The 27,996-nt window shown below is 39.5% G+C and overlaps 1 protein-coding gene across 31 annotated transcripts in view; it reads right to left on the bottom strand.

Moving 5' to 3' along the window:
• Window positions 1-27,996, bottom strand: part of NEB (nebulin) — a 207,472-nt gene that overhangs the window by 56,839 nt on the left and 122,637 nt on the right. For all 31 annotated transcript variants that reach the window (XM_090045755.1, XM_090045724.1, XM_090045725.1 and 28 more), the window contains exons 79-112: window positions 27,354-27,557; window positions 27,045-27,149; window positions 25,306-25,413; window positions 23,923-24,234; window positions 22,166-22,369; window positions 21,822-21,926; window positions 20,963-21,067; window positions 20,563-20,874; window positions 19,016-19,120; window positions 18,640-18,738; window positions 17,945-18,046; window positions 17,671-17,778; window positions 16,381-16,692; window positions 16,128-16,232; window positions 15,940-16,044; window positions 15,380-15,484; window positions 14,470-14,577; window positions 14,263-14,376; window positions 12,894-13,091; window positions 12,055-12,159; window positions 10,018-10,122; window positions 9,822-9,926; window positions 9,346-9,453; window positions 8,735-8,848; window positions 8,026-8,223; window positions 7,165-7,269; window positions 6,350-6,454; window positions 4,915-5,022; window positions 2,559-2,666; window positions 2,077-2,184; window positions 1,461-1,565; window positions 1,260-1,364; window positions 962-1,060; window positions 535-645 (exon numbers count right to left, since the gene is read on the bottom strand). In XM_090045755.1, coding sequence (XP_089901881.1) covers window positions 535-645; window positions 962-1,060; window positions 1,260-1,364; window positions 1,461-1,565; window positions 2,077-2,184; window positions 2,559-2,666; window positions 4,915-5,022; window positions 6,350-6,454; window positions 7,165-7,269; window positions 8,026-8,223; window positions 8,735-8,848; window positions 9,346-9,453; window positions 9,822-9,926; window positions 10,018-10,122; window positions 12,055-12,159; window positions 12,894-13,091; window positions 14,263-14,376; window positions 14,470-14,577; window positions 15,380-15,484; window positions 15,940-16,044; window positions 16,128-16,232; window positions 16,381-16,692; window positions 17,671-17,778; window positions 17,945-18,046; window positions 18,640-18,738; window positions 19,016-19,120; window positions 20,563-20,874; window positions 20,963-21,067; window positions 21,822-21,926; window positions 22,166-22,369; window positions 23,923-24,234; window positions 25,306-25,413; window positions 27,045-27,149; window positions 27,354-27,557 — 4,605 coding nt within the window. The remainder of the gene's footprint in view (window positions 1-534; window positions 646-961; window positions 1,061-1,259; window positions 1,365-1,460; window positions 1,566-2,076; window positions 2,185-2,558; window positions 2,667-4,914; window positions 5,023-6,349; window positions 6,455-7,164; window positions 7,270-8,025; window positions 8,224-8,734; window positions 8,849-9,345; window positions 9,454-9,821; window positions 9,927-10,017; window positions 10,123-12,054; window positions 12,160-12,893; window positions 13,092-14,262; window positions 14,377-14,469; window positions 14,578-15,379; window positions 15,485-15,939; window positions 16,045-16,127; window positions 16,233-16,380; window positions 16,693-17,670; window positions 17,779-17,944; window positions 18,047-18,639; window positions 18,739-19,015; window positions 19,121-20,562; window positions 20,875-20,962; window positions 21,068-21,821; window positions 21,927-22,165; window positions 22,370-23,922; window positions 24,235-25,305; window positions 25,414-27,044; window positions 27,150-27,353; window positions 27,558-27,996) is intronic.

Raw genomic sequence — 27,996 nt, 5'->3', positions numbered from 1 at the left:
TAATATTTAGGTGCCTGCTACTGCTGCACCATGAGTTCCCTGAATACAGGTCACTGCTGTGGCAGCATCAGCTCCCTGGGAATGCCATTCTGGTACTCCCTGGGCACGTCTACACATAATGTTACACTGCCATAGCCACGCGCTACAGAGTCGTAGAGTTTATGGGTGTCTACATGTGACCAGCAGCTACATTGCCATAGCAGCATGCTCCCCCATTAAAATACACCACTACAGCAAAGTAGCTGCTAAAACTAACCGTGCACCACATGCAGGCACAATACAGGTGGTTACTGCGCCATGCTTTAATACTTCCTTTTGGAAGTAACAACACTGCCATAGGACAATGTATAGATGCTTCCCCTCTAAATCAAACCTGGGACTGGTGCCCATTCATCCACCCCTCTTTACACTACTGCATTTAGATAATCACACACATGAAAGGACCACATCCAGAATAGCAGGAAAACCCATGAGACAATTTGCACCTCATTTAACCATCACTAAAATGGATAGATACACCATTCCAATACTTACTTCACTCAGATGTGTCTTCAGCTCCTGAACTGTCCTGTACTCTGGAGTGTCAAGAACCACACTGTATTTATCCCTCATCTTCTTGGCATCATCAGTATACACATAATTAGACTGAAAAAGAAATACACGTGTCACGTTTGCTATGTTATTGAAAATATACAATGAAACTTAACACAGTTAAGTGTTGCTACAGTAGAATCCCACCCTGCTCCTTAATACTTGGGAACATTTGTGTCCTTGTTTAGCTACATTGCCGAAGCAGTGCGTTCCCCATTATGATGCACCACTACAGCAAAGTAGCTGCTAAAAATAACCGTGTTATCTTCATTGCTCTGGTGTCCTTAAAATATATTATCATGACACTTGTGCATCCATAAAAAATGAAGTGATCAATGTGTGCATTTGAGTTCCAGAAAAGAGCACCTACCCAAAGCTTACGCAGGTGACGAGCACGGACCATATCAGGAGTATCATACAGGAAACAGCCCAGGCCCCTTAGCCACTGCAGATCCTGTTTGTATTTATTCTGTGAAGCAAGCACAGTAACAAAGAAATTAAAAGTTGACCCTTCTGGGGAATACTAATTAAATAATTACTATGCAATATTTTAAAACTCAAATGACAAGTCAAATTCTTTTCTTATGGACACCTGCATAGGCGTCAAGAAAAAGGAATTTGGCCTGCTGCATTCAAAATCAGATTATTTTATTGAAACAGGTACTTACATCACTTGTGATTTCCCCAACATACTGACAATGCGCCACTTGAGGAGTAAAGGGCAAGGAAATCAAGTGTCCCCGCATTTTAAATAAGTCTGCCTTGTAGATCAGCTGGAAAACAAAGAAAATGAAATTACATTGAAATGTTTGATCAGGCTGAATATTCCAAAATTTTCTTCCTTAGGAAAATTATAGGAAAAGACATACATCACTGACAGCTTCCTGTGTAGCTTTGACTTGGCGAATTTCTGGTGTGTCAGGGGTAGTATGAATCTTGTCCTTAAGCTTGTGGTATGTCTCCCGATACATCCTCTGCCCCAAAGAAAACAGCATTCCACATGTTAAAAATTAAACACTTAAAACAAGGACATACAACATCCAGGTCAGCAAAAATTACTATTATTACTCTGGTAGGCCAAGAGTTCCTCTAGGGAGTACAGAATGGTAGAAAATGGAGTCACTTTGCAAGAAAGGCTTCTTAGTAGCTAAAGCTTTTTCACAAAAACTAATATTACTGTTAAACATATCTGATATATGCTATGGAGGATCAGAGCCCTGATCAGGCAAACATTCTTTTAAGCATATGGACAGTCTCATTAATATCAACAGATAAGAATATGTGTATGCTTTTGTAATACATTTGGCCTAAAAATGTTAACAGTATGGATCTCACTAACAGAGACCCGCCAATTTCTCAACAACTTTTATCAAATAGCAGCTAAGTTGGTTTATAAAACTGTACTATAATTAATTTTGTTAGATAGTAATAATTCTACATGATAATATGTTCATAAAGACATATGCAAAACAATTTTTACAGTACCTCATTGATAACTTTATTAACTTTCCTGATATTCTCAAAGCCAACATCTTTGGGTCCAAGGGTATAGCCTTTAGCCTTTGTGTGCTCATAAGCTTCTTTATATTTAAGCTGCAATATTGAAAAATGAAGTTTTTATTTACATTGGAGTTTTGCCCAGGCCTCTGCTCTATGTGCTATATAGCTCAACTTGTGTCTGCTTTTTTCACAGAGACTTGGAGAAGGGTATTTCATACTCAAAAGCTTGCCTATATTTCACCCAATACAATTGATCAGTAAAGGATATCCTCGCCTCTTACATCTTCCTTGGACTCTCAGGGCTACAATATCACCCCATTCTACCTCGGCTTTTAAAGACACTTGGAGCAAACATGATTAGTTTAATTTATGAATATGCTTCCAGGAAATGTTGTGTATCCATGCATGAGGCATAGAGATCCACAAATATTCCTTTGCAAGAAAAGAACTCAATATACAGTACTTACATCACTGCCCATGTACTGAACATGTTTAGCATGCTTAAAAGCTGGTGTGTCTGTAGGAAGTTTGTATGCAGTGGGAAGAGCATTTATTCCAGCCCAACGGTACAAATTCTGCAGGGAAGGAAAGAGACAAATATGTGAAATATTTAAGAGAATGTATTAACTGTATAGCAAATATCTTCTTTGCAGTTCAACTCCATACCTAACCCTTGACTCTACAGTGTCATTTGAAATATATAAAGCCAATGGGGATATGTCAGAGATAAATGTCTACATACATTAGGCTGGGGATGCTCAACCTCCAGTCCACAACCCAAATCTTGCCCATGGAACAATGGCATCTGGTCTGCACTGTTGGGAATTTTGGTGGTGGACAGCAAGTAGCAGTTAATGCTGCCACTTCTCTCTGCTGCCAAATTCTCAAACCCAACACAGCTGGATGTGGGCCTGCCTATGCCCCCTTTCCTGCAACATGGCTGGATAGGGTCCGGGCCATGTCCCCTAGCCCACAAGGCCAAGTTGAGGTCAGGCCAAGCTCCTGTCCACCATGTGGCTGGATCAGGGCTGTGCTGTCTCCTGCCCCATTTCATGTGGATGGATGGGGCCCCACTATACCTGCCCTAGGTGCTAGATCAGGACCACCAGCCGGATCCACCCTGCAGACCGACTGAGAGCAATGGCCATCTGGCCCACTGGGCAAAAAAGTTGGGCACCATTGCATTAGGCAATAGGGTTGTGTGAAGCTGCGGTCCCTGATTCAATTTGATGGAGATTCAGCCCGATTACGTGGCCGAATCTCTAAATTGAATCAGAGGACTCTTTAATCTCTCTGAATTGAATCAGAACTCTCCAAATCAATTTGGAGAGATTTGGAAAGATTTGGCGATTCAGACATAGACACAGCTTTAAATGTTTTTTCTACATACCTCTAGGTAGCAGGTGGCTTGTGAATGCTGCAATGCTGGGGTGCAGGGAGTGTCCCACAGAAGCGCAGGGGGCTCCCCAATGCTCTTGGCAGCAGACCCAATAGTGAACCAGCAGCACTTCTGGTCCACTTTTGGGTCCACTGGGGAGCACACAGGGGACCCCTGCCATGCCCCCCTGGCTCAGTGACTGGTGCCTCCTGGGTCTGGGGGGGCACCCTGGGTCCCCTTGTAGCTGATCACTGAGCCAGGAGGGGAGCATGGGGAGGGGGCATGCACTCCCCAGAGGACCTGGAAGTGAACCAGAATTACTCCTGGTCCACTTCTGAGTTCACTGCCGAGCACGTGGAAGGCCCTCCCCCACACTTTTGTATATAGAGGTATATAGAAAAAACATTTAAAGCTGTGTCTACATCTGAATCACTGATTCTCCAAATTAGCATCACATCATCAGATTTGGATTTGGCTGAATCGAATCAGGAACAGCGACCCAAATCAACTAATCAAATCACTGTCCCCGATTTGGGTCGACTCCAAATCCAAATCAAATAGGGCCTGCTTCTCACACCCCTATTACGCAGCTTTTTAGATTAACTAGAGGGTTTTTTTAGGGTAGTTAAACAATTAACCAGTGATCAGAGCTAAGCCAGGTCATGGGACAAAGCCATGGGAGACTCATGCTTGTCTAGCGGCATGGGGGGGCATGTCTCCCTAGTACTGCATGCACCCCCAGGGCAGGCATGGGGGGCACAGGCCTCCCAATTTGTGGGTGGGGCAGAGGCAGGTTGGGGTTCTCTGCCCTGCTGCCTTTGCCCCAGGAGTCGCAGTATGCCATGTCATGGCTGGGCAGGCAGGGGACACGTGGCATGGCCAGCACGCAGCTCTTGGGGCAAGGGCATCAGGGTGCAGGCTCCAAAACCATGTGTGCGATTGACTGCTATTAAAAAAAATTAACAGAAGACCGATTGATGTGTTAATTGCGCGAGTTAACTGTAATTAATTGACAGACCTAGTTTTTGTCCCAGTTTATTTTTAGAGCAAAGTTCAACCACTTTATTTGACAGCCCAGAAAAACAACTGAAGCTTTTGGATAAGCTTTTTCTTTCAGTATAGGAAAGAAGTAGTTTGTGGCTTTGGAAAAAAATGAATTGCATATCTGCTTTGGAGTTCAGCAAAGAGGCATTGTCCTCACACACCCGCTTGCTGGATCTGCAAAGGCTGCATTTAGAGCTGGCATACTCACCCAGTATTGTCATTGAAAAGTGACTGATTCTGACTGGGACTGTCCCTTTCCTGAAGTTTTTGTAAATTGGACATAAACACATAGACTGCTCTTAAAATCAAAGAGAACTATGCATGTGCATTTAACACCAAAGGGCAAAACATAGCTTTATTATTCTTTAGTCTCCTTCTAGAAATTATGCATTTGTACTTACTTCACACTGTATCTTGTGAGCATGATTTGCCCTCTCCAAGTCCACTGTTTTATCAGTGGGGATCACTTTGCCTCTAATGTTGTGCTGATATTCACTGCGATAAACAGCCTAGAAATAAGAAAAAGTGTAAGAAGTCAGCCTATGGATGCTGTCTCATGGTACACATTGCCTAACTGACTCTTTTGTCGGTTATTATCTGCACACATCTCAGCAGAAGTATAACTGAGGAGGAGAGATCAGGGCAGCAGGCCTGGGTGCTGGCCTAGGGGAGGGGTGCAAAAATAAAAGGTGCTGCTGCTGACAGTTGACTGTGTGGCTCCCAGCAGCTGAAGGCTGCTGCTGTCCCATGTGCTGCTGCTGCCCACAATGCAGAGCTGCCATGTTGCACCTTTCTACATCAGCACCACATTTTGAAAGACAGTAAAGGTGTATACAAACATTTGTGGAGGTTAGTGGGAGGTTAGATCGAGTTAAAAATGGCCACCTGATCTAAGATAAGCCAGGTTGGGAAAGACTAGCTTGGGAGGACCACAAAGAAAATGGGGGTTCACAGGAGAGTTCAGAGAGGACAAGTGGAGTCTTCAGGAGGGAATCTGGAGGGCAAATGAGGTCTGCAGGGGAGATCAGGGGGTCCATTGGATCCACAGGGAGGATCAAAGGGGCTATGAGATTCTATGCAAGGTCAGGGGACTAGCAGGGTCTGTGAGAGGGCTGGGGGGCAAGTGCGGTTCCCCAGGCTGGCTTGAAGGATCAGGAGACTAGCAGGGTCTGTGAGAGGGCTGGGGGGCAAGTGCGGTTCCCCAGGCTGGCTTGAAGGATCAGGAGGAGGAAAGCAGGGTGAACAGGGGGGTTGGTGGCATCTGGGAGGGTTTTGCAGGATCAGAGGGCTAGCAGGATCTGCGGGGGAGGGGTTGGGGGGGATGGGGAGGCTCTCTCTCTCCCACCCTCCAGGATCAGAGGCTACTTTTAGCCCTCAGACCCTCCCACTCCAGTTAACTTAGATCATGTTTGCCATTTTTAGACCAATCTTACTTACATCTTAATCTTATTTAGATTGTTAACTTAGATCAAGTCAGCCATTTTTAACCTTCCTGTATTTCTGAACAGTTCACACTTAGATCTACCTAAGTAGGGATCTAGTGTAAGTTCCATACCTGGGCAAACTAAGTTAGGTCAGTTGGCCATTTTAGCACTATCTGACCTCCCCCTAAGATCTCCAAGCATCTGTATGTACTCAAGAAAAAAATTGTGTATTCAGGACAGTTACAAAAAAAATCCTTTCCATGCTGTTCAGTGCACCAGCTATGTTTCAATTTCCTGCTGATGGGATTGCCAGGGGAGGAAAGACTAGCAGGAAAATAATCGGAACATATTTACTGAGACATGATGCATATATTACTATATTACAGGATGGACATGTAATATCAATACTTACATCACTCAAATTCTTGCCACTGATGACATTCTGAACATAGACAGGAGTGTCAAGGATCATGGTGTAGTCATTCTTCATTTTCTCTGCCTTGGATTTGTACTTAATCTGCAGAGAAAAAATAAAACAGCTTCATTCTGGCTCTTGTTCAGTTAGGCATCTTCTTCATGGTATTAGTAATGCACTCTGGCAATAAGAATTTATAAGCAAAAAGGCTCAATGTGCATAACTGATATGTTTGGCTGATGAAAAACAGTCATAATGCTGCATTAATGGATACTACAATGCTTTAACATAAAAAACATAAAATATATTATTATATATAGAATAAAAAATATTAAATATATATGTCTACAATATGAAACCATAAGCCCAAAGCAATTCCAATTACTCTTGAACAGATATAATTTTATAAAATTAAATTTTTAATTCTTTTGTTTCATACCCTATATAGGTCAAAAGCCCCAAGTCATGAAAGAACCAGTACTCGGGAACAGTATTTAGGCATGTTGTCAAGTCCCTTTGATAGCAATAACACTTAAGGATATTTTTAAACCTAAGCACATTTAAGCATTTCTCTGAATAGACACACATTTAAATAAATGCTGGAGTGCTTTTCTGAGTTGGGCCTATCTGATGGACACTTCTTTACTAAAAACTAAAGATCAAAACATTTAATCTGAACATTTTAGTATACTAAAAGGCTTTCTGGCTTTCATGCAAGGGGCTACATGCAGTTTTTGCACCGCATCCTTTTACCTAAAGAGCATGCCTGGAAGTGAAAAAAACTAAAAAGCAGGGCCAAAGGCCAGACTTACATCATCACGAAGGTCATAAGCATGTTTGGCATGGAGAATTTCAGGAGTATCCCAAACAAAGCAACCAATGCCTTTCAGCCAGTTGAGGTCATCCTTGTAGACAACCTACAGTATTAGACCAAAAAAGATATGAGAAACATTTCAGTACAACTTAATTGCTTATCACTAAATCAACCCCAGAGGTTAACTTTCAATAGCAAATACCCTTTCCAACATTCCATAAATAAATGTCTCCAAAAATGAAAAGGCAAACATACCATTCAATCTTTTTAATTTTGATTTACTGACTACAAGGAACTGTGTGAGGAAGCCCCTCTACAGAAGTGATTCGACAAGAAGAGTTTCAGTTAAACGTATGTTTTACACTATAGTGTACCACTGATGGCATCGGGTATCTATTGGGAAAAATCCTCAGAAAATTTGGATAGTTTTACCAAATTCAATAGAATTGTTCCACATAGATCCTAGGATTTCTTAAAATATATATTTGCAAAAGCAATGCGATTTTTAAAAGGAAATACATTAAAAATGTATTAAATGGTTGAGCAACTGTATGAACATTTGTTTCTAATTTCTACAACTAGGAAAAGATCACATTTTCAATAAGATCAAAGAGTTTCTATAACCAGCTTTAATTATTAGTATCCAACAAAAATAGCAAAAAAGTGTTTTAATGCTGAACATTTTAGTGTGTAAATTGATTTCACTTACAGATAAGGACTTGGTGTGGCTGAACTAATCTGATGATACTGCAGTTACGGCTATTACTGTCATATTCAGTTTGCATGTGAAATTTATGCATCAAAAACCACAATTCCAGGTTAACCATACGTGTTCAGAAAATCGTGCTTGAGTTCTTACATCACTAAGCTGGTCCGTGACTTTTCGAACATGGGCATTGATATGAAGATCCGGCATGCAGATCCACTCATGGAGACGCGTACGATAATCAATTTCACTGACTTTCTTCTGTGTGTCCTTCGCACCAATTATTTCCAACATATCTGGTACAATGTGGATTTTGGCCTTGTTCTTCTCATAGCCTTCCCTGTACAAACGCTACAAAGTTAAACACACATATTAGTAATATCACAATACAGTCTGAAGCACTGTTTAAAACAGCTGATTTTCTCATGAGTTAATAGTTGGAATGCCAGTACCAGCATTGACTATAATTTGATAGTTTGATTTCCACTAAAAATAATTCACAAGCTGGTGATTTCTATGCTCCCATGCAAATCAGTGGCATTATTAAAATATGGTTTGGTATCATTTACATGTGTAAGAATGGAAAGTCTATTAGTTACAGTAGCATGGTTCCATATTGTAAATGAGTCCCCCAACACAGTAGGTTTTGCAAGGCAGATAGAATTTTGTTCTGTAGACAACATGCCAAAAGCTTGATCACAAAGGTAACTTAACTTAGCAGATGGGCCAGAAGCACACACAAACATGTTTAGAGAGTTTAGCAACATGAAAAGCTGATGCACACTTATATATGAAATCTGGATTAATATGGGATGACTACTAAATGTGCTGACTACCAGAATTTATTTTTTAAAATACTTACATTAATGTTATACTTGCCAACTCTAAGGCATCTTGCTGTGTTGGGATCATCATCAACACTTCTAGGTAAAGTGTAAAGTGCTTTAAACTTATCATATTCTTCCCGATACTTGACCTAAACAGAGACCAGGAAAGGATGTAAAATTATTCCTTTGTGACAACTGCATTTTTAGAGCCATATTCTTCAGCAATTGAAATGGGCACTAGCCTAGCGAGATCAATGGAGATTACAAGCATTTCAGAACCGGTTTTGTCTTCAGTTTTATTATAGACAGTAAAGTAGCACATGCATTCTGGAAGCCATTAAAGAATACTCAATGTATCTCTTGTAGGGAAATAGCTGCACATTTTTAACTTATAAATATAAATCTCTAATTGTACAGGTGTACCTCAAGAGAGCTAGCTTGTATGGGCTTTAGTTCAGCAAAACATATAAGAATGTCCAGCAAAGCATTTGCTCACATGTATAGCTTTAAGCATATGTTTAAATCTTTGCTGAATAGGGTGGATTGCTAAGTCAGACTGATATACCCTAATCTTTCTCTAGTGATTTTCAATAAGCATTTCCATCACCACTAAGACACAAAAGCTGAAGATATTCTGTTCACTCACAAGACTAGCATTATGCTTCAGTTCTTTGGCACGTGACAGGAGAACAGCATCAGAGGGCAGTACGTAACCCGTGGCTTTCACCTTCTCCCAGGCGCTTTTGTACAGGTTCTGAGGGGATAAAACATTTTTCTGTATAATACTCTTATGTTCAGTAATAAACAAAATAGGAAAGCAATTAAAAATCACTAGCATTTTAAATAATATCTCCACAGACCTCTGAACTCTTGCTCTATCCCCAGAGGCTCTACGTTTAGTCAAAATAACCTCCTTTCAGGTTAGGTGACAAACTCAACTCTTCTTTTACTGATGCCCATTCTAATATCAGAATGGGTCCTAGCTTAAATGAGCATTTCTGCAGTAAATCAGCTTATCAATATACTATAATTTGCCAAGGATCTGGAACTAAAAAATCTACAACTAAAAAAATGAAAATCCTACCCACTTGTTATCTGAGGGGAAGAGCTAGAATCACTTACATTGCTATAAAGATGCTTCAGATTTTCAATTCTGTCATGATCCACTGTTTCCACCACAGTTGTGTATTGGTCTTTAGTTTTGTGATAAAGTTCTTTATATTTCACCTATAGAAAGAAATGTAAAGATGAAATTGCTCTTTTAATTATCATTTTGAACCCAAGGAGTTTCATGGTGGAAAAACAGGTGATGACTTACTTCACTAGCATTGAGGCCACTCTGGACTGCAGTCACATAAACTGGAGTGTCAGTAACAACACTGTAGTTACTCAAACCCTCTTTTCCTGCAGCTGTGTATTGAAGCTAAGAAAACAGACAAAAAGAAGTATTAGTTCTGACAGTGCTTCAGCCCGTTCCTTCCAGCAAATTCAGCAACCTTGCCATATCTCACCACTTGTTTCTTTACTTAATACTGAGAAAACTGGGAACTTAAGTGTGCTTCCTGCAACTTCAAAGGTGATGATGGAGTATTTGTCAGGACAGTGGAAAGAAAGGGTAGCAGCGCTGGACACAGGCGTGGGCAAAAGGAGCGCTTGCCTGGGGCCTAGACAGAAAGGGGGCCCAAAATGGTACTTTTTTATTATTATCATCACTATCTCTGGCAAAAGGGAGTGCTATACTAAGAGTTTGCCCAGGGCCACCAGAAGTCTAGGTACAGTGTGGAAGGGGAGTGGCTGACCTTTAAAGTCTTCCCGTCTTGCGGATTGGGAGAAGCCTGGTAGAGTTCAGGTAAGTCATAGACCCCTGCATACCCTGAATAGGGTATCTAAACCCTGCCCCAGCAGCTGGGCCCAGATAAAAAGGCCAGGTGAAAGAACTAGGCAGTTAACCAAAAGAGGGAAGACAATTCTTGGTAGTTTAGCAATAATATTCCAGTTGATACTGGGAGTTACTCAGAGACAATGGGGTAAACTTCTCTGAGGAGTGGATATATTTTTGTTTGATATTAAGAAGGGAAGTCTTAGGTATCTGGGAACATTTCTGGGCATGATATGAAAACATCAAAGCCTATGTCTCTGTAGCAGGCATCTATTACAGGTGTCCAGTGCAGTCTGGTTCTCTGATAAACCACAACTTAAAGTAGACTCAGAGGAAAACATCTTAAAGAAGCCGAGACAGGGAATTTGGGTTCCTAATGTGCAGCAGCTAGACAACCTCATTCTTGAGCCTTTATAAAAAGTGAGACATCAGCAGGCTGAGACCAGGCTTGGAAGGTGGGGGCTGATGACAACCCTCCCCACATTGGTAAGGGTGGATGATTTGTACTTTGTGATTGATGTAGAGTTTCCAGCTAAGTAAAAAACACAAGGGCCTAATTAAACCACATCCTTTGCATCTTGTTTTTATTCCTTTGTGTCCAGAGCAAAGGAGTGATGAAAGATTACATGTAAGGATGCTGACAGATATTCAGGCCCCCACTCTAATTCATGGCGCTTTACATACATACAGCGCCATGAGTTAGAGAGCCCCAACCCAACAGACATTCACCTGTTGGGCAGTGAAGAGAGGATGGAGGAAATTGAGCCTACCTAGAGAGCCAAGGAGCCCCTCTCCCCAGCCAAAGAGCTGCCCCACTCCACAGCCATGCACCCCCCCCCCCCACCCCCAACACTGGGGCTGTCATCAGGGAGGAAGGAGGGAGGGACAAGCCAGCAGCAGTGAGCTGCTTCTTTCATGGGCTCAACCCCATTACTTTATCCAGGGAGGTTGAGGGGGGCCACAAGGTGGTGGGGCTCTGATCTAGCCCCCTCCCTCTTCAGCTCAGGCTGGGCAAGCTGGCAGTTTGTGAAAGGAGCAGTGCTGGTGACAGCCCCATGCATCAGCCCAGCCCCGATTGCATGACAAATTAAATCTAGAGAACACAAGTTACCTAAGGCTCTCTAAAACAGAGCACCTTCATTTGATACCTCATTTGAGGAGGGTTAATTTTTCACATGATCAGCCACTTTAAAGTGCTATGTAGCTGTGAAAGTGTGTCACGGCATGGATGTAGAGTGCTTTCAGGGGCCTGAACATGCGAAAAATGTAACTTCTGTCTGTGCCCTAAGTAGACTAACTTGCTTGCAATCCTATCCTCTGGCTACTTGCTTCCCTTATTATTCTGGTTTTTTCCCATAAGAAGAGGAACTAATGATGTTTCTACAGATAAACCTGAAACTCTACATGGTAGATTTTCAATGCAAGCACGCTACGCTACTACAAATCCTGCTATCAGCTAAGAGAAGATTTACTTACTTGGCTTTGCAGGTCATATGATTTTTTAGCATGCAGGATTTGTGGAGTGTCCCATACATAGCATCCAATTCCTTTCAGCCATGTTAAGTCATCTTTATATATAACCTGAAGAAAACAAATCAATTAGTTTGCAGAAGCATGCACTCTGCCTCAAAAGTGATAACTTTATCCTTCCCATATCTAACTAGTTTCTTCTACATGGCAATATTCAATGATACTACTAGCTCTAAACAAGTCTTGTTTGCTTAAAGTTACTTTTGAAAGTCTATATCTATGCACCAAAAAGTGATTGTTGTCACTATGTTTTTGCAGCTATTTCAACATACATTTACATGGGAAACAACACAACAACAAACCATGTTGAACATACAGGTTCAGGATATTAACACACAACAAGATTTTCTAAGGCATACATAGCCATGACCACATTCATATTACAATTACAGCATTGGCTAAGCCAGTGCTTTACAGCCTGCTAGGTGATCTATACCACCTTTCTATCATCTCTGTAACTGGTACAGCACCCTACAGTGCTGGTACAAAAGTAAGCTGTTGCTGCTTGCAGCTTCTGAAAAACATTTTGGTCCCTGGTGTATGTTAAAGCAGCTTACAGGAAATAATAAATACAACATAAATAAATAATAATAAATAAGGTAATTATAGATTTCCTAGGAAAAATAATATAAAGGCCTTTGATGTAGATTCAATCAAATGATACCTTGAAGCAATTTAGAAAGTATGGTTTCATATTTTAAAAAGTTAAAAAAATAAATCAAGAAGCTTAAGTCACTAAATTAATTCAGCTACCAACACTTTAAATTAATAAATAGGACACATACATCACTCAAAATCTCCTGGGCTCTCTTGGCCAGAATAACATCATGTTCTTCAGGTGAACAGTTCCACTCATGCAAGTAGGTTCGGTACTCAAGATCACTGAGGATATACTGACACTTTTTAGCCAACACGTGATTCAACATGTCACTTGGGATATGGACATTTGCTTTGGTGTCTTCATAATTCTTCCTGTATGCCAGCTGGAAAACATAGTATTGGGGGAACAGAAAAATGAATATTAAAAATGTGTATTTCTCAGACACAGGTTTGACTATGATAGACTATAACACTGGGACCTATTCTGTACCTTCAGAGCTAAATAGGAAAACAATACAAATTAATGAAATCCCATGGATTTCATAGATAGGTTTGAGCTTATGCTGCTGAAAAATTTAAATTAAAAATGATTCTACTAGAGTTATACAAAGGGAAGATCGACCCTTGGTGAGGGAATGAATGAGGATTCAAGATGTAAGCGGTCCCTATGCTCCAAAGATTGTTTTTAGTCTAAAAAGCTTGAAGGAAAGGGGGATTTTTCCTGCTTTTGTTCTTCACCAGACCTTCTGCTCACACTCTGTTAGTTAGATCACAGTGACTAAATGCAGACAGAATATTAGTGATTATATTACATACAACTGCATATGGCCTTTAGGAGAATATGAGTATGTAGTGAGGGTAACAGACAGCCCAGTATATGAAAGTTTCAAGTAGATGAGTACCCACAGGCATAATTCTGTTCTGTGGATATACAAGTACTGCTAGGTGACTCTAATTCTGAAATTCTCTATTAAAGCAAAGGTAGACTGAGCAATAAAATACCTGCTCAGATTTCAGGCAATTGCAAACAATAAATACTAATGAATCTGTCAAGCCCAATGTCATAGTGAGTGGGTGACACAGAGTGGGTGATAAGGGGAAGAGTATACTAGTGGAGCATATATATACTGATCTGTACATTGCTCCTCTGCTCTTACACCTTACAGCGTTCAATGCCAGGAAGTCCTAATTTGTAGGTTCTGCTCCTAAGTATCATGTCCCACTGATGGACAAATCTTGCATGAAGCTGTCCATTCTTTCAAACTTGGTCAATTTATCAGCCTCTATAATTAGCTATCATTTTAGCATCCTAAGCAGCTTCACACTTACTTATTTATCCCTAGCTACACACCAAGCATTAAGAAAAATCTGCCAATTTAAAATAATGTTTTGACTTAATCAAATACAAGAGTGTTTATTATGAGTTAAATCTTGAACACCTGATCCTTCAGTTTTTCTACTAACAAATGCCTGTGTGTGTTGAAGGATCAAGGCGTTTTAGATACCACAGTACTGAAAAAGGTAATAATATAATAGATAAAAATCTTTCCTTACCGCACTCCTCATTTTCTGGAATGCTAGAGAATGAATGACGCTGGGGAACTCACTAACATCCTTCCCAGCCAAGTAATGGCCCTTCAGCTTCTCATATATTGCTTTATATTTAAGCTGCAAAATATTCACACAGAAATTGTTGAGATGATTCAAATAAGCAATACCTCAAAAACAGATGCTTGGTATTGAAAAAAGATTCACACCAACCTCACTGTTAATATAATTAGAGTGCTTAGCTCCAACGACGGGGATGTATTTTTCATCCAAAGTATAACCTATAGGTTTGGTGATTTCCCATGCATCTTTATACAGTTTCTGGACAAAGAAAAGATGTTTAGGTTTTGATTAAAACATCCAGTACATTTTCAAATGAACATATTCGTATGAGCAAAATATTTAAAGTTAGGTCTTTCTACCATTACCTACAGTCAATAGTCCTTTAGCGCACCTATACATGTGCAGTGAGGCTGCTCTGACACTCTGTGATTACAGTACATTGGATCAGACTCAGTTGCTGGAGTGTGGTAATTACTACGCTCCAGCAGCTTCCAGCATTTCATGTATTAAAGCGTACCCCCTCCCGCACTACCGGAGCATGTATATAAATGCCCTTACTTTATAAATGGTACCAGAAAAAATATCTATAATTTAAATGTGAATCCTTGGTTTAGAGCACAATACAAAATAGGTAAAGCTGTATTTCCATATTCATGAAAATATTCCTAGTCCTGTTGTTCCCCCATCCAGCTCTTAATCTGACATTTCATTCAAGTTTCATTAGAAGTATAAGTAAAAAATCTAGAGCATTTTTTCAAGATGCAAACATTTACAATACTGCCTGGCTATTCTATACTGTACTGTTTGTATAGTGCAGCACTTTTCACCAGTAGATCTCAAAGCAGTTTGCCAAGGACAGTGACTATAATATCCCCATTTTACTGATAGGGGAACAGTAGCATGGAGAAGTAAAGTGACTTGCTCCAGGGCACCCAGCAACTAATGGCAGAGGTAGGAATAGAACTCAGCTGTGCTGTGTTCCAATACAGGGCATTATGCATTAGGGTCAGTAAAGTGAAATAAAATGAAGTGGTTAAACAGACTATGTACAAAAACTTACATCACTATAAAGCTTAGACATATCTCTGGCAAGATTCAGCAGAGGAGTGTCATCAGAACCGATATACTGGCCTCTCTCAAGGTTAAATGTTTCCTTGTATTTTACCTAAAGAAGAAAATAAACATGTTAATGATCTATGAAACATTAATTAGCTGATTAGACCTCCTGTCAGTTGCAGGTGTTTACTGCATGATGAATTTCTCATAACCAATGATACGATATACCAGTCACCATGGTCCTTAAGCAAGTCTCCCTTGGAACTTTAGCAGATTCAGATGGCATTTAAAACACTTGATCTGTAAGAAGGTTTTAGTAGCTTTACTATAAATTCAGCCAAAATGGATCTAATTTTGATTACTAAAAATCTTACTTTTTTTTTTTACTGAAAAACACAAAATGCCATCACACAGTCATGCTGTGTTGCTCACTTACACAACACTTTCCTAAAAGTCTAGCATTAATAATATAGTGCACTGCTAACTAGAGAACATAGCCTGGCATAATAATTAAGCTGTCTAATAATGCTACTGTGACAGTTTTTTAAAAAAAAGAATGCTTACATCACTTTGATTGACAGCGTTAATCTTCGCCAAAACAATTTCTGGTGTGTCAACCACTGATGTCATATTGGAAAAGTTGTCCAGGGCCTCCTTTGTATAGACTCTCTGCAAAGACATAATAATATCACCTTAAATGCTATGTACTAGAACCAGGACAGAATCATATACTTTGCAGAAAATGTACTCACCTTATTTACCAAATCTTGGGCATTCTTTACTCTCTTGTGCTCTACAGAATCCAGTGGCATCCACCCAATGCCACGGAGCCATTCCAGATCAGATTTATAGAGATTCTGGAAAACGATGAAAGAAAATGAAAGTATTGCACAGACAATATCATGAGTTAAGCCAAAGTAAACTATGTGAGCTTCATAAATACAAGCCACATACTTAAAGCACCAAGTGGTCAGAATTAAAGACTGTAAATATAAAATCACTTACATTACTTTGTAGATCATAGGCCTTCCTTGCCTGGATGCAGTCGTTCTGGTCAGGATGGCAGGTCCATTCATGCAGGTAGTGACGGTAGTCAATATCACTGACCAAGGCCTGGCAGTCCTTGGCACCCACGACTGACAATATATCTGGCGGGATGTGAATTCTAGCCTTTGATTTGTTATAAGCTGCTTTGTACAACCTGTCATTCTGGATCTCGCCTGCATGCTCAAACCACACCAGTTTGGGATCATCTCTCATAGTGGGAACTCCAACATAGTGACCTCTTTGATTAACATATTCAGCTTTGTATTTAAGCTGGGGGGGGGGGGGGGGGAGGAAGAGAGACATTTTAACGTCAAAATGGAATATATTTGTGAAAAACCTATTTTCTTGTATATCAGAAATAACAATGACCTGGCTTTACTGCTAAATACAGTCACAGTTTTCAGAATGCTGCTACATATTGTAAGAGGGGATGAGGGATAATACGACAATACAAATTAATGAAAATGTTATTTTCTAACTTAATATAGTTAAATCTTTTAACAGAGCAACTTATTTAGGACAGCAGGAATGCCCTGTAGAAAAATTCTTACATATAATTTTTGGGTTACACTATCCTTCACATCTCTTCCAGGCTTATGATTCTATAATTTCATGCAAATACTATTTTATAAGAAGCTGAAACAAAGAATTTGAAAATCACATCGATAGTTTGTCTAGTGGTATGTTATTTAAAATACCTATTCTGTGTCCATTGTTACTTCATTCAATAACGTGTATATTCAATATTCATCAAGGAATGGGGTACCAAACTCAGCATGTATTTTATGCAAAAAGTCAGCATGTGTATTATGCTGTGTATTTGGTCTTGCAGGTTGTTCAGAAGAAAGACCCTTGCAACAAGACATGTACAGCCTTTCTAAAAGTAGCCACCAGAAAATCACTCATGCTACTGCAGCATTCTTATTCTCTTATAGACATCTTCTGAAGCTGCCATTTAAATTCAAAGGACTATTCCTGGAATAAGGTGAGGGGATTAAAGAGGAGAAAGGGGATCAGAATCTGGCCCTCAAACAATGGAATCCCTGTGATTCAAAAAAAGGCAAATACTGCTTACTGATGGAAGGTAGCATGCATTCAGTCCTAGGGAGAAGGACTGAAACTATTTTGAAGGTTGCCTCCCACACAGGCCTTTGTAATATTAATTGATGAGATCTGCAGAGCCGTCAGTACTGCCAGATCCTAAGCAGTCTCCTTCCCAACATGTTTATAAACAGAGGATAACATTACCTCACTTTGGACATCATTTGAGTGCTTGGCATGACAGATCTGCACAGTGTCAGGAGGCAGAAGGTAACCAGTAGCTTTTAATTTCTCCCAGCTTTCTTTGTATAAGTTCTGTAGGAATTTAAACATAAAAAATTTAAACCAGTAACAAGACCCCTCTAATTACCTGCTCCTGTGTATCCGTAACTGCATAGAAGTGTTTTACATTTTCCTATTAAGTTATTAATATGACTACAAACTGTCAAATGATCAAGTGTTTCCATGTGGAACTACATACCTGGTTAAGGATTCTGGCTGCCTCACGAGCCATATCTAGCTGCGGTGTTTCTGTCAGAGTATAATTTGACTTGATACTATTCCACTCCTTGTGGTATTTAATCTGGCAAAGAAAGTATATGGAAAGTCACCACATAATGGAAATACAATAGCAAGGCCCAGGTAATATGTAAGAAACAACTTATAAAGCAAATAAAATGATCGTACTGGCCTGTTGTCCTCCAGTGAGAGACAAAATAATAAAAGAAGCCATTTGAGATCATGAATAAAGGATAGGTCATGTCATGGCATGCTGGCTGATGCCAGCTCTTCCAAATGTCAGAAAAATTACATGCCAACTACATATTTTTTCAGGCCTAAAATGCCAGGTTTGTGCTCTGACTGTCCCACCAGCAGATACCAAAAAAAAGAACTAAATGCCTTCACTAATGCCAGGTGAGTCTGATGGGGAGAGGACAGGAAAGGAACAAACAAGGGGCTCTATGGCAAAGTGATAAATGGGAGGCAGCTACTTTCAGCACAAATCAAGGGAATGAACTCATTAACGCTCATGCCCCCCTCATCTCAGTTTCACACATTCATAGAATCTGCAGAGGAAGTCAGAATATCCTTTGCATAACTCTACTTTCCCCTTTTAAAGGTAAAGTCCTGCTAAGCTCAGACACATTTAATTTGGGGATATAAGGGTATGCTTACATCACTCAGAATTTCACCACCCTGTTTTGCTGTCACATAATCAACTCTGTCAGCCACTGGAGTAAATTGGAGAGTTTCAACTTTTGTACGGTACTTTTTCTGCAGAAGGGAAAAGAAAGATAAATTGTAATCAGATTGTATTGTAGCCCCTTGCATACAAACATAGCAGTTCTGTATGGACAGAGAAAAAAGAAAAGGACTACACCGGAGACAACAAATTATTTACAAGCTGATGTAAGGAAATTAATATTATGGAAAGACCCAGTTTTTATTATAAATGTTTTTAAAAACAAAATGTTGATGAATTTACAATTTACAAATACTTCAGTTATAAATATACCCAAGAATCTTTATCACAAATACTGAATTACATTACCTCACTAAAGATGTCTGCAGCATGTTTGACATGGTTAATTCCAACAGAGTCATTTGGCATCCACCCAATCCCACGAAGCCATTCTAAATCTGATTTGTAAACAGCCTGTGAAAAGAAAATAGAATGTCCTTAGCTTAAGCTCTCCATCCAGCCTGGTAAATTTAATAAATTATGGATTTTAATCTGCTTTCCTTCAAGTACCTTTGATTTCATGGACAGCAGCACTGACCTCAATAGCCTCACAGTCTAAGTTCACCACCTTTAAACTTGACAGTATGTATAGCAAGTAATTACATTTCACCAAGTTTCATAATCTACTTCATAAATTACGTATATATAGTATGTTCTAGTCGTGTTTCTTTATCATTCAAGGCAGAACAGGTCTAAACTAAATACTGATGATTTGTCTTCTAAATATATTTTTAGTATAAAAATCTTAATGGGTATGAGATCAATGTTGTTTCTATTACTAATTGCTTTAGAAGTCTAAGAATAAATGTAGCTTTCCTAGTACATAATATCTATGCTACAAAATAACCAATACACAGGATTATCTATTTTTCCCATAATTTATCTATTTTATTTTATTACAATCTGAGGTTGAATGTAGAGATTATGGAATTTTCAGTGCAACTGTTGCATTTCTCAAATACTAAACATCTTTGCCTTCATGCAACAGAAGACCATCTATGCAATTATTGTGAGTGCTTCTAATAATCTACTTGTTATAATCTTACTGCTTATTATCTTCAGTTTTAAATTAATTTGTTTCTATTTACAGAATTATAATATAAATTGTCTAGAGATTATGCTATTACTACATTTTCTTCCACAGAATTTGTAATGTCTTCCAACATGCCTTTGACCTAAGGATTGTCCTGTGTATTGTGTTTGTTGAACACAAGATCTTTCAGAATTTTTTTTTATAAAGAATCATGTATAAATAGATCATTATAAGAGAAACGATAATTGCTGAAACCAGGGCTGTCCAACACCTATGGAGCATCACTGCTCTGCCACTGCACAGAGTGCCTGGGTTTACCCCCTGCTCCCTGCCAACTGCACTGCATTCCCCCCAACATCACATGCTGCTCCCTCCGCTCACTGCACTGTGCACCCCCCACTACTGCTCTCTGCACCTTTCCTGCTACACTCCTTGTCTACACACCTTTACTCACCCTTAGGTGCTCATCTGCAAGTTCCAGGCTTCAGGCTTCCCCAGCACTGCTGGCTGTGCTGTGGTACAGTGCCCTGCCTGCTAGGGCAGGGGTAGGAAGGAGAAGCCAGAGAGAGGAAAAGCCTGGAAACTCTAGGCCAGGCACAGCCAGTGCAATGGGGGGGAACAGCAGCTAGGTAGAAGCTTGGGAGCATCAATTTAACCCATCAGGGGACACAAGCATAAACTAAACATCTGTTAATAAAGCTCTCAATCCAACTCCCTTTGAATTCCACAGCAAGACTCCCATTGACTTAAATTAGATATGGAGGAGACTTATAAAGAAAAGGCAACATTATAGAAGATGAACCATAAACAATTATTAGCTTACATCACTCTGAAGTTCATAGGCTTTCTTAGCCTGTATGACATCATTCTGATCTGGCAGACAAATCCACTGATGCAAATAACGACGGTAATCAACATCGCTGACCAAAGTCTGACATTTCTTGGCCGCCATAATGGACAGCATGTCCACTGGCACACTGTACTGTGATTTACTCTTCTCAAAGTATTTCTTGTATTCCAGGTCACTCTGAACCTTGCCTGCCTTCAGGGCCCAGAGCATTTTGTTATCTTCTCTTGCATTCCGAACTCCGACATAGTGCCCTTTCTGCTTTTCATGATCTAGCTTGTACTTGTACTGGATAAGAAGACAGACCACATGTAAATATTTCTGACATTCCAAAAAAGCACGTAAAAAGTCATAAATGGTTTATTTTCTTACTTACATCACTAGCAATTTCTCTGGAGGCTTTAGCTGACTTGATTGGGATAGCATCAGCTCGCAAATCATAGGTCATTTTCACTTCATCCCAAGCTTCCTTATAAAGTTTCTGTCAAGATAAAAGAAAATTACATCTTTTTTAATACTTTGACATTTGCACTAAATGATGATGCAATCAATCATTTTTCATTTGAAAAATTAAAAGCAGACTTGAAGAACAGCCTGCATTCCAAAACTTGTCTAAATTATCTCCACCATGCAGCTGGTCCAAAAAGAGATATCAACCACAAAAATCCTTGCTTCTCATATATTTCCTGGACCAGCTCACCTAAAACATCATCCCAACGCTACCACATGTACTGGTTTTTACATTTAAAATTTCTTCACCATTGGTTTCCTTTTATCTGAATTTTTTGTGCTGTAGTGTACAACTCCGAAATAAATGAAGCTTCGCTCTCCACTTCAAATATTATGCAGTGTAGGCCTGTCAAACATTTTTATCATGCATCACAAGAGGCACATCAACCTACATTGCTCAAAAGTGCATTTTTATTCCTACTATATTATTCAGCCTGTTGCTTTATAACCTAATTATTTCCTAATTAGGTTACACTGTTATTAGATTTATCCTAACACTGTAAATTGTTATTTTCTCATAAAAAATTATTTAACTATTATAAACTGATGCCTGTGGTAAAAGGATGTTCAAAGCACTACACAAAAACTGATCTTATTCTCATTTTTCTCTTTTATAAAGTGTGATTAATTAAACCCTGTACTTTGAAAATACTCCCTAGACTCTGAAAATATAGAGGAAGCGGATAATATTTTATAGAAACTTAAGAAATCACAAATATACTTACACCGCTAACGTTCATAGCATTAGTTTTAGCTAGGTTGATTTCAGGTGTGTCTGGCATCACGTGGATCATGGTCTTGTCCTTCTCCCATGCTTCTTTGTATTTGGACTGTTAAAATAAAAAAACTGCATGATTTTTAGTGTAAAGATGACAATCCTCTTACATATTTACAGGCAATGGTGGCTCAAAACTCTCTGCAGAATTATTAACTCTAAAAATAAAAACTTTTGCAACAGATCTAATATTAATTTAAAATACAAGTCATTAGTTTTACATTCTGAGCAGCAAGAGTTTCTTTTGCTCACTGCCCTGAAATCATTTACTAGTATAGGAATGAGGTAACATACAAGACTGATTTGTTCGGCATTAGTTTTAGCGAGGACAACATCTGGCGTGTCAACAATGTGGCTATACGGCAAGCTCTCTATACGGGTGCGGTACATGTTGTCACTCAGGATTTCCTGGGCATTCTTTACTTTCTTCACTTCTGGAGAGTCACTTGGCAACCAGCCAATGCCACGGGTCCATTCCAGGTCTGCTTTATAAATGGCCTGTGTCAAAACCAGAGAGGAAGACCGTCATTTTTATAAGCCATCCCTTCATTTTAAATCATGCTAAGGAAACGCTAAAATGCACTAGAGCTGGGAACTGACCCCTTTATACACTATTGACTTCCCAGTGTAATGGGTGAATCGCAACGCAAGGAGCACAGTTTAAATAGCTCATGTCCCAGAATTATACTGTATGATTGATGAGCTTAAGTGAAGGGAAATGGATACAGTGCATGGCCCTAAAGATAATCAAACAGAAAAATTCTGAAAGAGTCCGTCCTTCAAAATGTATTTACTTTTGTTGCCACAGCTACCATGACAATTATGAGCACAATACAAAAACTACATGCCTGCCCTTCACCATTATGTTTGATAAAAAGTAAATTAATAAATTTAGGCGATGGGGCTCAGAGTCAGCGCAATCTTACAAGTGGTTCAGGAATGGGTAGAACTAGCCCAGACAGGAGTTGCATTGATTTAACATTTAAAATTTCCTTAAGGTAAGGCTTCCCCTGGTGCAGCTTCCCTCATGGATACTGGGGGCTTAAATTCACTGTTTTGCCCCCAAAGACAACTTTCCCTATTACTCCCCCCTTTAATCACTCAATGTACGTGATTAAATTACTTGTTGCTTGTTGCACAGCAGGGCCAGAATTGGAATTCTTGACTCTTAGGGTTGAAGATACTTATTCACATCATCCGGCCCTCCAGCCTTTCCCCTCCCTGGTGCTATGTTGGAGTCCAGCTAAAGCTGGGCAGAGTGTATGCTTCCCTGCACCCAAGTGCTGCAGTACAATTCAAGCAGAGAACAAGCCAGGAGCAGAACACACTCCTAAAGTGCTTCAGGGCCTGGCTTTTCCAACCCCAAGCATTCAGGGGGTGTATACTGCTCCCTGCTTGGCTGTGACTGATACATTCTCTCCCTCCCCCTGTGGGAAGGGGAGACGGAAGCAGCAAAAGCTCACTGGCTACCTATTCAGAAGTTCTGTCTCCTGAGAAATATTCTCCCAGGAGCTACTTCCCGAGTTATTTTTCTCCCAAAGTGGCCACTTTTACTCCGAGAGAAAAAATATGAACTTCTGTATACCAGTGGTTTCTCCAGAGTGAGCAGGGACTCTCCCTGGAGAAACAACATCTGTCCTAGCCCATAGTCTCTTGACATCAGCCACCAGAACCAGTTCCCTGTCATCTTACAAACATTCTTCTTGGATACTCTTGAAGTAGAAATGCTGAGACTAAACTGGTAATATAGACTACATCAGTAATGTGATCTCTCTTTGATGAGGAGTTTACTGATATACTTAACCTGCTTGGCCACAAAAGAAATTTCTCTCGGGAGATATACAAACCCTCAACAGTCTTCAGATCATTTTCTTTCAGATAGGTATACTAGTTAAGTTAATGTATAATACCTATGCACAGCTAGAAGCCACAGTTAAAGAAAAATACTAACAACAGTGAAAGAGAGAAAAAGGAAAAATGTCTTGGGAAGGGAAAATCCATCATACCTCTAATGCCTCATGAATCATATGTAGGGTTCCCTATATACTTACATCACTTTGGAGGTCATAGGCCTTCCTGGCCTGGATCACATCATTCTGGTCTGGCAGACACGTCCACTGGTGCAAGTGCTGGCGGTAGTCAACTTCAGTCACATATGACTGGCATTCCTTTGCTGCCAGGACAGGTACAGCATCAACTGGTATAGTGATTTTGGCCTTTGAATTATGATAAGCTTTCCTGTATTCTCGGTCATTCTGCATCAACATGACATGTGCAGCCCATGACAGTTTGGGATCTTCCTTTGCATTTCTGCATCCAATATAGTGGCCTTTCTGTTTCTCATGTGTTTCCTTGTACTTGTACTAGTAAGTATAAATATAAAATATTAGCAGGAAAAATCGTAAATAGGAAAGCTAAATTTTCTAAGGAGACTACTGTTTTGAGTGTTCAGTTTGGGACTCTTTAATAGCTTTTTCAACGTATTGTTGAAATTCAGGTTTATTTAAAAGCTTATCCTGCTGGGTAACTACCCAAGAACTGACCTTTAAAAACATGGCCCACGTTTTTCTTAATGGCTGTAAAGCTATTTTAAATGCTCAGCAATTGATTTGTAAGCATTTGTTACATTCTAGGACTTTTCAGGAAACTTGAAAGCTGTACCACACCTCTGAATTGTTTTTCACTAGCAACAGACATAGGCTGTGTACACACATTCAAATAATCTGAGAGAATTCTCCCAGTTTTGATCTCCTGATAAAAAAACTTACCCAGAGCCATGTGCACAGATATTTGAATGCTGAGATCCCTAAAGAATGGAGCACTTGTAGTGCTGATGTTATGCAGGCAAGGAGGTATATCTCAGCATGCTTTGCAGGCTTCTTTAATCTGCCTGGCAACAGCTCTGACTGGCTGACCCAGGCTGCCCATGGTCAGCCTGTGTTCTCCCGAGTTTCTCCTAGGAGTGATTTAACCTTGGTTGCTCCCAGGTTATTTTCCTCCTGGAGTGGCCATTTTTACCATGGGAGAAAAAACCTGAATATCTGTACACTTGTGGTTTCACCTGGTAGAGCAGTGACTCTCCCAGGAGAAACTGAATGTATAAGGCCATAGTCCACTTCAATTACTGCAGTTTTTGGGTGAATGTAATTTCACAACATGCAGCATACAAAAGCTCTTTAAACCTCCAGTGATATGACAAATGCAAATAAAATATTCAGTTCACCTTCATTATTTTACCCATAGCAAATTAAGCCATAGCTAAAAAGAGGTGGTCAGGATTTAAAATAGCAAAATGCTGTTCATAGTTGAACAAATATCAGTTTGTGAGTTGAGTTCAACTAACCATATTGTCTTCTCTCATGACTGATACAGGGATGAAAAGACATGGCCTCTTATAAAAAAAAAAAAAGATATTAAAACAACAAAAATTGTACCTCACTAGCAATGTCTCTGGAAACCTTGGCATGTTTGATTGAAATGGCATCAGCTCTTAAGTCATAACCTTTTGCCTTGACATCTTCCCAGGCTTGCTGATAATGTTTCTGTAATAAAAAATAATGTTCCATTTAAAATCTGGTCAAAATAGCTCATTTCTCTCTCAAAAAAAAATTCCCAAGATTTAGAGCACGTCTGTTTTTTACCTGCACTTTAAAATGTTTAGGTTACAGATACAATTCTTGAAACAACTATACAACCTCAAACTATCCCCCATTACATGTTTCAATGCTTAATTTATAGGCTGAAGTTCTAAAAGTTGATCTATGGACTCTCATGTCCATGTGCAGCTCCACTGATTTCAGTGAGACTCTACATGGGCATCAGGACTGGGGTCATTGGTGGTAGCACATCCACTCTGGTGATAACAGGGGCCTGGATCAAAGCCTGCTTTGATGCAATGGAAAGATTCTTATATTTTGCAATGGTCTGTCAGTTGTGCCTTATATTAACTATTCAAAGAAGATGAGGCTAAAACAAGCAAGAAAATTCCTAGCTATTTAACTGATGTAAGAAAATTTTAAGTGCTTTCTCATTCAAGCATAGCCAATTTCTATGGGCCATCAAGCTGAACAAGGCCACTGATCTTTGTTTTGTGGAAGCCTGGCTACATTATGTGCTCAAAGAAATTGAACATTGTCATTAAGAGAGGTGGGTGAACATTTGTAATGTCAAAATGTTGAAAATGTCAAAAATAAAATATTTTGATTTTTTTGTAATTTATTTTTTTCAGAACAAGAATTAGTTAAAGCAGATAAAGATTTGTGAACAATTTTTGTATTACTGAATTTAAATTTTTCACTAAAAGAGAGTTTTGTGCACATTTTCTTCCCCAACTCCAGTCACAGAGTTTATGCAAGCCCATGACAATCTAGTTATTATATTATATTAAATGAAGGCTGGATATGCAACAAGGTACATGCTTTAGAAAACTGGCCAAAATTACTGCTAGCATAAATGGATGCAAATCCAATTATTTAAAAATCACAGAGAGGAATGGATATTTTTGGAGGGTGATGTATCACTTATCGTATTCCCCCCTTCCTCCCTCCCCCAAACACACAAATATCCTCGTCTCTGGTACATTTTCTGGACCATTACAACTGCAACCTCACTCCAGCACTACCAGAAAGTGGAATGTCACTTACCCCTGACCAGTGAATCTGGCCTACTGTGTTTACTGACAGTTGTGCTCATTAATTGTGTATTATGCTCAATGTAATCTTAATATTTCACCTGTATTTTAATTATGAAAAATAATCAACACAGAATTAGCAAATTAGCAGTAACAGGATCAGAGAATTCTAGAATCTAACAGATTTCAGTTAGTTAAACAGATTAAGTTTAATAACACTATGGGTGCCCATACACATGCAGCGAGGTTGCTCCAATGCACTGTAATTACAGCGCGTTGGAGCAGGCTTGATTAATCGAGTGTGCTGGAGGATGGTAACTGCGCATTCCCGCAGACTCCAGCATTATGTTTATCAGTGTTCCCACACTGAAAAATGGTGTTGGGGGCACTTTAACTAAAGCTTATTGAATAAGCCACCATTTTTCAGAGTGGGGACACTGATACATGTGATGTTCTGGATACTCTTGGATCTGCTCTAATTAAAGTGCCCCCCCACCCCAGCACATGTATAAACTCCCTATGCTTATTACTTGGAAACCTTACATTACTAATATTTGCAGCATTGACTTTGGACTGCAGCATCTGAGGTGTATCAGCAGGTACGGTGATATGTATCTTATCTTTGTCCCAGGCTTCACGATAGAGAGGCTAATGAGAAAAAAACACAACGTTATTCTATGATGGCATTAATTTTTTTTAAGACTATGATATTGTGTCGTTTTTCAATTCATTGTTCTAATGATAGAAACTACTGTTTCTGTTCTCATCTTATGCATTTTAACACAATTACAGATAATACAAAAATATCAGTGGGAATACAGAAAACTTATGAAAACATCAAATCCAGCTTACTTCACTGATCTGAACAGCATTGATCTTAGCCAGGAGAACTGGTGGTGTGTCAACAATGGCAGTAAATTTTAATTCATCTGGCCTTTTACGATACAGTCTATCATTCAGGAGTTCCTGAGCTCTCTTCGCTTTAAGCACGTCCACTGAACCTTCTGTTAACCAGCCAACACCACGCAACCATTCCAGGTCTGACCTGTACACATTCTATAAGCAAATAAATTATAGTATTAATTATATTAGCCAAGTCTTAGAAGATAGCTAAAAGTATTGATAGATGCACTATCTCCAGGAACAGTCCAGGAAGGGAGCCATGTCTTATTATTACAATTTCTTTCCTGTTTCCCTCTTACTTCAGGGAGAAAGTAACCTGTTACCAGAACAGATGGACAGATACTACAGCAGTGGACTGTGGAGGATAGAATTAAGGCTCTCATAACAGAAGTCTATTTTATCTCTTTAACTGGGGATCTGGAGAAAAAAGTAATGGCTCTACAATAGCTGCCTCTCCTCATCCCCACCTCCCATTGCAACTTGTGAAGCATGTAGTTCTCATATGGAAATAAGGGAAGTCAGATAAATCACATTCTTGCCCATAATGAATGATCTGTGCTTGGAACATACATTCAAGAACAGGTTAACAAGA

Source organism: Crocodylus siamensis, chromosome 4 (genome assembly GCF_052110815.1).
Source record: "Crocodylus siamensis isolate JL-2025a chromosome 4, ASM5211081v1, whole genome shotgun sequence".
Taxonomy (NCBI): domain Eukaryota; kingdom Metazoa; phylum Chordata; order Crocodylia; family Crocodylidae; genus Crocodylus; species Crocodylus siamensis.
The sequence above is the reverse complement of the archived record's forward strand: the minus strand, read 5'-3'. Positions and strand labels throughout refer to the sequence as shown.